Consider the following 9,451-nt stretch of genomic DNA (forward strand, 5'->3'; position numbering starts at 1 on the left):
GTTTAGTTGTCTAAACCTAACTAAGTAGTTTAGTTGTCTAAACCTAACTAAGTCATTTTGTTGCCTAAACCTCCTTTCTCGCATCCTTCTTGTTTCGCGGGGGCGGGGCTTAGCAAAGAGTGAATTGCACAAGCTAGAGAAAATAAAAGGAACTCACATCCCTCCCCTCCTCCATCCTTACTTTTAGTATCCTCCTTTAAATCTCTTCTAAAGAGAAACTATTCTGCTCCATCTTGTTTTACCTCTTGGCTTCTGGATCTTAGTTGCTTATATGTTTTTTTGTTGTGAAGCACTTGACGTCTCTGAACAGACCCTGATATGACGATGAAGCAGAGACGAGGATACTTATAGTATCACTTGACCTTTCCATCACCATAATGCGGATTACGTCAGATCTTTAGGTTTAATCAATCTGGTGTTCCAGCTCACATCTCATCACAGAACAACCATCACTTCACAAGCTATTCCTCCACTAACACATGGATGTAATATCAGCTGACCGCTGGCCCTTCGGTTACCGTCCCACACTGGTGTTAGCCGGCCGGATGATGAACGAACATCTCATCATGGACCAACACGGGGGCTTAACCAGCATGCGTAGCTTACAGAGGATATTGATTTGGTGTTGTGTTTCAGGCTGAGAGAGGCAGAAAAGAAATGAGACAGATGAACAAAGGATACTCATGGTCACATTCAAGAGGAAAGAAAAACATTTAGCACTGAAACACGTGTGTGTGTGTGTGTGTGTGTGTGTGTGTGTGTGTGTGTGTGTGTGTGTGTGTGTGGTGGATTAAACGGGGTCTTTACAGACAAGCTGGTTAGCCCGCTGATGAATTGAGACATCAAAAATAACAGTGTGTTAGAATCATTGTTTGGTGTTTTGTTGGATCAGCTCTTCTCTGGACAGTGTGTTGTGATTACTGGAGGAAAGGGGACTGTTGGAGCTATTTATTTGATATTGTATTTTGTTATTTCATTTATAAGTAGTATTGTTTAATTATTGTAGATGTTTCATATATTAAGATTATTTTTCTCTTTAATAGTAATTTGTTTAGTGATATTGTTTTTTGGGTAATTACTGTGGGCACCTGTTGCTATATATATGAGTAGAAGGATAGGACCAGCATGCACCGGGGTGGGCGTATAGTTTTTACCAGCATATCACATCACAGGAGAGACAGCACGACAGGAGTTTTGTTAGTTCGTTTGTTTGCTTGTTTTGTTTGCTTTATTTAAAAAACACGAAAATCGGAATCCCGCATGGACAATCCACTCTCTTCTGGCTGCGTAAGAATACCGACCACGGTGCATCAGTGGCGTTTGATTATTGTTTGTTTAAGTTTGATTAAGTCGACAAATGGCCACTACAGGGACACATGGGACGATTGATTCTGGATTGGGAGTGAGAGGAGGAGGAGGAGGAGGGACACTTTTTAATCATCATGAAAATGATTTAGCGTGTTGTTGCTTCAGAGTCTGTTCACAGAATATGTGAAATATGTTGGAATTGGAAGAGACTGATAAGACAGATAAATCAACATTTTGAGACACTAAGTTGAATTATGAGATATGAAGTCAGACTTTGGAGAGAGTAAGTCGAAAGTTGAGCTAATAAATCATATTTTTGAATCAATATCTTCGACCTTTGTCATAATACTGTCCAGGTAAATCTTATAATCGTAACTTAATTTCTATCTTTTGATTTTTACTTACTGTCTTACACTGTCTTACCCTTCAATAAGTCCACATTTCTAACGTTTTGTGTCATCAGTTTAAACATTATATCTTAAATGATCTCAGTAGAAGTTATAAAGTAGTTTAAAATGGAAACGCTAATGTCCAAGTACCTTATGGGTTAATGTACTTAGTTACTTACCATCACTGCATCCCTGTCCAAAACATGCTCAATATTATTCATTATAAGAGCAAAAACAGACGCATTAAAAACTACAAGGATGCTCTGAGAGGATGCACCCCAGGGTTCTGATCCGCTAGTAGTCCCTGTAATCCTGCTGACACAAAACATACAGAACTATACGTGGTAATATCTCAGTAAAACAGGGTCGGTACCACGATAACACAGCGATCCACCAGCTGACAGGTTGTTTTTTTTATTTATTTATAGGTGCGGTCGGCCACGAGGAAGCGGTTCCACCGCTGGCAGGAGCAGCACTCCATCCGGGCCCGGATGACCCAGGCCATGTCCATCCCCACCTCACCTTCACGGGTCAGCTTTCACAGCATCAAGCAGTCCACGTCGCTATGAGAGACCGTCGTCCTCATCGCTTTTTCTGCCACATCACTGGAGTACACTGAAACACTTTGTCTCCTGGACCTCAGGAGGGACATTACGCAGAGTTGAAAAATGGACGAGGACGGAGATAAAGGACACTGCAGACTTTATGAAGCGAGAGGTCAGTGGATCAACAGATGCACCGAGCTGAGGGACTCTGAATCTGGGTCTGAATGTACAGCACTCCGTGTTCTTTAATGTTGGCCTGCCATAGGTACTTACATCAGTGAGAACCCGTGTCGCTGGACTGCACTGAACTGGATTCCGCCCCCAGCGCACACTGGACTCAAACGCAGCGAATAACTTATTAAAATGAAGGTTTAAGTTTTGTTTTTGTTTTTTTAAGTGTTCTGGATATAGTGTTTGTTAATTTGATGTTGTGCTATCGTCCTCTGTTCTCAGCCAGCTTTGGCGCAGTCGTGCTACTTTCATCAACTTTCCAGAATGTTTTAAACACAGTCCATAATGTTTCTACTTGAAGAGTTTTATTCAGAAAATATATGTCAACTGTGAATTAAAGTCAAAGTCCAGCACATGAGTGGGTTAGTAGTGAAGTCTAAAGGCAGATGAGATGGGTCCATACCGCTGTCAGATGTTAAGAATCGAGCCAGAGCCAGGAGGCAATTAGCTTAGCTTAGCATAAAGACTGGAAGCAGGGGGGACAGTTAGCCTTCCTTTCTCCAGTGTCCAGAAATCAGTGGTGGAAAGTAACGCAAGTACAAATTTGAGTTACTTGAGAATTATCTTTTCATGCTACTTTCTACTTGTTAGATAGCTTTAGTTACTTTACAGATGTTTACATACAAACATGCAAAGAGCTCATGAATATGATGTTTTATTATGTATTAAACTACCCAATAATGTATACAAGTACAGCTGAAACGATTAGTTTATTAACCAATGAGTCAATTGAAAAAAAAAAGATTTCTTGACAGACAATCAAAAGGTGTTTTGAGGAAATGTGACTCACTGCAACTAGAGAGGTTCTTGAGCATACAGCCAGAACTGGTCTCCCAAAATATGATGAAGTTCACTGCAGCGGAATGACAGATTAGCCGCGGACAGACCGAGAGATGCACACACACAACCATTATCTCATTATCTCCTGGAGGAATCTATTAATATAGTGTATCAATTATATAACAGTCACACGGGACATGTTACATTATACTTTTACTACATTCTCCTGATTATACTTGCATACTTTTACTGGAGTAACATTTAAAGCAGGATTTGTACTTGTTACAAAGTATTTTTAAAGCGTTTTTCTTCGATGTTTATTGTTTTCGGAACAAAACTCTTCAGCTGAATTTAGAGACTTACTATTGTTGCATCTCCACCAGCAAAGATACAGAGAACCATTAGAGAGTTCATTAAACCAGGTCGGAGGTCAGTCTTGTATCTTATCAGGTGACTTTCTGTGTTGTTGACTTGAAGCATGACATGTGAGCGGGCTACGCAGTAACTCTCTTTTACTGATTTATTGTAAATATACATATAAATATATAAGCAGGGGGAGTTAAAGTCAGAAATATGAACCAAAAAACACAAACCACACACTGTGAATCACATCAATCCATGTGATCAGCAATTCACAGTCCACATTCCTACTAAACCAGTTTGCCTAGCAGCACCTGTGCATTCTATCAACTGCTCTTTATGTCAAATTGTAGATGAACCTCATCTGTGTGTCGCCCTGAAATAATTTAATTTTTCATCCCTTTCAAGTGATGTGTGTACGATGGCGTGGTTGGGCTATTGTAGTTTAAGAAATGATGATTACAGAGCTGCAGGAGAGGCTTAATATTCAGAGAAAAATACTCTAATAAAGTTGTAAATTGAAACTTGGATATTCTCTGAGCGAATTTAAGAGGAAAAATAATTATAAATATTCTCAGAGATTTAAAAACATACATTTGCAAAATAAAAGCTAAGAAGCTCTCTGAGATTTTACAAGAAAAGTTTACAAAATTCATGAGAATATTCTCTTTGATTAAAGTCACAAATTCAGAAAACGTCAAGATGACGGGATTTCACATCTACTGTGATGTGTCTTAGTCTAATGTTGATCATCTGAGCAGTCTGAGCTGCTTCAGGACTGATTGGAGGTAAAATAACGTGCAAGATCTGTTCAAAGGTTTGTAATCAACTGTTATTTTAATCTTTTTCTTCCTCTTTTTGTTCTAACAGAGACAAAAACTGTATAATCCAGACACCAAATGTATCATTTATATTTGCATTCCCAGTTCCGGGAGCCTGGATCATGATTGAACTCTAATACTGAGAGTCTCTCTGATTGAGGAGCTTTAACTGTGATTTATTCAGATATTCAGATCCTGCCAACGCTCGACTAACCTTCTATTTCTATTGAAGAGCTTTGCCAAAGGAACACGTGGCCGTTGTATGGTGTGTTGAAGGCTGCTTTATTGTGAAACACAAAATCATTTTCTTATTCAAAATATTGTCTCTTTTAGTCGTCAGTCTGGTTGAAGCCTTGTACAGCTTTTTGATTCCATGCACTAAACTAAATAACTATTTGTAAAGAGCACTTTTCTACAAAAGCATCAAAGAACATCTGAATGGACACAGTCAAGGTTTCTATGGCAGCAGATTACAAACTTTTGAACGTTATATGTGCTCAAGTCAAAGAAAAGATCATGAAGAAACTGAAAAGTCAGCGTTAAACAGCAGGACGATCGGGACCTGTTGTCATTCCAGTAAAAAGCATTCGGTCCTCGTCACAGTCGTGTGGTGGTCAAAACTAAATCATAATGTAACTCACAAATATTATTTATTATTTATTTTCAATATTGTTATTTTCATAATTGAAAAGATGTGAAGAGATAATAAACGATGTGTTGCATTCAACTGAATGAAAAATTCAACAATGTGAAGTCAAGTTTATTTACAGGGCGCATTTTATACATACAGAAATACTCCTTCAGCCAGCGTTATTATTATGGGATGCCCGCTTTAGAGGCTCAGCATGATGGCGCTGCCATTTGTCTCCACGGCCCCCTGAGACGAAGGAAAACAAGAAATGCATCTCGAGCATCGTGTGATCCTTTTAAGCCTTGTGTGTGCGACTCAGAGGGGAGCTCAGCTTTTAAATAAGATCCTTCTGCACAAGTGAACATTCACTCTCCGGGAACCAGAGAGGAGCTTCTGCTTTCAATCACTGACGTCAGGCTGGAAAACTGAAATACATGTTGATGTTCACATGCAGGTTATGGAGTGTGACGGTACTGATGATGATAAGTGAAATCGTAGATGTAACACAGGACTAATATAGAGGTGGAAAGTACATTTACTCAAGGACTGTACTTAAAGGTGCAAAAGCCTCACAGCATTTCGTGAAATGTTAACAAAATGCAATCTATTGGTTTCTTGTACACTGTCACGTGTTGTGTTTCCTCCCCTCCCCCCACTTCCTTTCTCCTCCTCCTCCTCTCTCAGTTCTCCTACCAGGTCAATCGGGTGATTGGATTCCACCTGTGGGGGCCAGTTGTCCTGATTGGTGATTGGCACCAGCGGCAGGCTGGCCAATCGGCAGAGGGAGAGCCACAGATAAAAGGCAGGAAGCCTCGGAGTTCAGGGGAACGTCACTTCATACTGGGTTTATGTCACTTCTGAGAACTGAACTTGTTAGTGTTTGTGGTGAGAGGTTGCGGACATTTGGTGAGTCTGGGGTACATTGGCACACACGTAGGATTTTCTGTGTCTAGATACGCTAGGCTTATTGGTCGGTGCCTCATCTGTATTTGGGTTTTGGTCAAGCACATTTAGATAAGTTAGAGAAGCCATTTTGTTTGTTGATTTCAGAGGTTAGTTAGTCCAAGTTGTGTTATCTTTGTTTCAATTGTTTGGCACGACCACACCTGTCCCATCCTCTCCCAAATCTTGTGTTGAGACTCGCTCATGTTTAACTGTCAGTGAGCATAATAAATATTGTTTATGGTACACGAGCTATTTGTTTTTCTTTTGGGTTGTTTTGTGTTAGTCCCTAAATCCTTCCCCTGGACAACAGAAGGGATGTAACATACACGGACAAGAATTGTCAGTTTTTTCATGTCCCTCGGAACGAGTTTCTTTTCGAAACGACATGTTAAAAACAAAAGTTAGGTTTAGGCAACAAAATCACTTACTTGAATAAAGGAAACGCATCATGGTTGAGATAAAATAAGTATAGACAGTTAGGAATGTAGGCAACAAAACCAGCAGTTAGGTTTAATTCTGCCCAACAAACACTTTTACTTTAGATAATTTAGCTGTTAATACTTTTGTGTAACATTTTCCTTTTACTTAGAACGGAGTATTACACTGTAGTATTGCTACTTTTGCTTAAAACACATGACTCCACTACTGCATGTTGTGCAGTCAAACAAACTGTATTTTATAATCTACTCTCCAAAGAATGTAAAAGGTTCCTGATGTCATGTGTATGAAATGAAGCACCAGACATCCACAACACGTGCATCTTAATCGACTGGTTCAGCCAATTAAAGTCTCGGCCGTCGAGCGGCTTCAAGATGTGCAAGAAGCCGATTCTGAATATTAATGATGGAATCAGTTCAGTTTAATTACTGTGAAGCTGAAGGGGGAATCTGTGTGTTAGAAGCCTAAATAATGAAGCAAACATTCAGTATTTTCTCTCATGAAGAACAGAGAGGACTTTTTAATCCGTGATGTCACTTTAATGCACAGAGTGGGGGAGGGGGGTCAAAAAGGATCACCTAATTAGATGTGAACTTCCACGCGAGGTCCGTCTCTGCCTGCAGAACCGCTTTAGGGGAACCGTTCCCGTTCCTCATCTGGGTTTCTGGCTTCGCTGATTAGATTTAACATTAATAAACTAAAGCTGTCAGATAAATGTCGTACAATATTTCCCTCTGAGTTGTCATGGAGTACCTTTAGATGTGTGTAAATGTACTGAGTTACAGTCCACTGTGGTGAAAACAGGAAGCGGCTGTAAACAGCTCAATCAGAATAAAAACCTCTTTGAACCCCCGAACCCTTCGTCTCTACTTCCTGTTGTGGAGACACAAATCTGCATCTGTAGAGAAGAGGTCGCTCTCGTGAAGCAACATTATGCAGATGAGATTCATCGTCGTCCATCATCTCTCGTGTTATAAATAGAGAGCGTTCTCCACAGGCGCTGAAGAAGACCAATGAGCTGAGAGGGGAATGTTTACTGACAATAAAACACATCGTATTTAAGCAGAAAGTCCTTTTTTCATTTTAAATAATCTTTGAAAATATCCTTAGAGATAAAAGTACACTAGATATTGAAACATGAGTCTTTGACGAGAATAGTTGATGCAATATATCACAAGTGCTCCTGTTTATCATTAATAAGCACTGTATAAACAAAGTGTTAGTTTTAATATGTATTAAGTGTTTATTAACGTAATTGTTGAGGCTGTGTATAAACAATATATAAAACGCAGACGCATGTCTTCATAGGGAAAGTTATAATTGCTGACTGATGCTGCACATTCATCACCTTTAAAATGTATTTTTATCTGCTTGCAAATACATTGTGTTTCAAACGGAAGTAGTACTCACACATTTTACTTCAGTAAAAGTAGTAATACCATAAAAAGTAAAAAGTACAATATTATTGTACTACTACTACTACTACTATATTTCCCTCTGAATTGTAGTGGAGTCGCATAAAAAGGAGATACTCAATTAAGTGCAAATATCTCAAAATTGTACTTAAATACACTTGTTGAGTAAATGTGCATACCTTCCACCACTAGTTATAAACCGTATTAAATGTTTGCATTCTGCTTATAAATAATAAACAAATGAATTCTCTCTATATATTAGAGGAGTTGCATTCTGGCCAATAACTGAATTACTCCACAGTTATTAAAGTGAGAGCAGACTCATGTGCAGCCTGATGATGACGATGATGATGACGATGATGATGACGATGACGATGATGTTCATGTGATGTCTCAGCGCCATCTAGTGCTGCTTCACTACAACCACAGGAAGACGTTTCCTCTGTGTTTTCAGCCTTGAAATAAGAGTTTTCCATTACAAAGAAGAGGATTTAGAAACATTCAGAGGGTGGTGAGGAGGAATGAAGCTTGTCAAAAAGATCAAATGCAATTAATAAAAACAATTTTAAAGTCATTGTGGATGCTGAGAAAGTTCATGTGTGAAGATGAGAGAAATATTGAGAGTTTGCAGAAAGAATGAGAATAAAGAGACGAGATGAGGGAGGGAAAAGCTCTAGATTTGGTACATAAACACCCAGATGGAGCTAATATACAGTATATACTGTATATATATATATATATATATATATATATATATATATATATATATATACACTTTGTACACTCAGTGTGTTTTTCTTTTTATACAATCTGTAGTAACAATGTTGAGCGGAGCCAGCAGCTGTGTCACTGATTATTGTGCATATGACAAATAAAGACAACGTTAAAATGTTCTGATTAAATACAACTACATCTTGAGGTAAATAAAACTTGGTGAATATTGTTTAGGTCTTCACTCCACCATAAATAAATGACATGGAACTTTATACCTTCCCACTATAAACCAAAGTCTCTCTCCATTCCTATACTGTATATCCACCACAACTACTCAAAGTGACTTCTATATGTATATAAGGTTTTATATACAAGTAACTGTATATGTTGTTTGATTTTATTCTATTCCAATTTAAATATTTGTGTATATGTTTGATGTGTGACGCATGAAGGGACTACAAATAACATTACCAAAAAATCAACCTTCTAACTTTGTGTCACTCCTTCATTTTCCATACGTGTTTGCTCTATAGATTAAAAAAAAACATCTTCTTATTCAGGCCGTTGTTGCTAAACTGCCAATTGAACTCAGTATTGAGCTGTGGATGTGACTGAGAGAGGCCAGACTTACCGACTTGATGTGCTATTGAAAAAAACAATGTTGGAAGAAATACTCAGATCCTTCGGTAAACTTAGCAGTACCACAGTGTACGAATACTCTGTTACAAGTACAAATCCTGCATTCAAACGTAAAAGTACAAAATTATTGCCAGCAAAATGCAGTTAAAGTATCAAAAGTGAAAGTATATGCACAATGCAAAGAGGCTCCTTTTAGAGCCTTCAAGGTCCCGAAAGCTGTCTTATTTTTTTATCT

General features: G+C 38.6%; 1 protein-coding gene across 2 annotated transcripts in view; it reads left to right on the forward strand.

Moving 5' to 3' along the window:
• Positions 1-5,178, forward strand: part of crhr1 (corticotropin releasing hormone receptor 1) — a 49,069-nt gene extending 43,891 nt beyond the window's left edge. For both annotated transcript variants that reach the window (XM_031842971.1, XM_031842970.1), the window contains exon 14: positions 2,126-5,178. In XM_031842971.1, the coding sequence (XP_031698831.1) occupies positions 2,126-2,266 (141 nt within the window). In that variant the 3' untranslated portion in view covers positions 2,267-5,178. The remainder of the gene's footprint in view (positions 1-2,125) is intronic.
• The last annotated feature ends 4,273 nt before the right edge of the window (positions 5,179-9,451 follow it).

Source organism: Anarrhichthys ocellatus, unplaced genomic scaffold (genome assembly GCF_004355925.1).
Source record: "Anarrhichthys ocellatus isolate YVR2014 unplaced genomic scaffold, GSC_Weel_1.0 scaffold4, whole genome shotgun sequence".
Classification (NCBI taxonomy): domain Eukaryota; kingdom Metazoa; phylum Chordata; class Actinopteri; order Perciformes; family Anarhichadidae; genus Anarrhichthys; species Anarrhichthys ocellatus.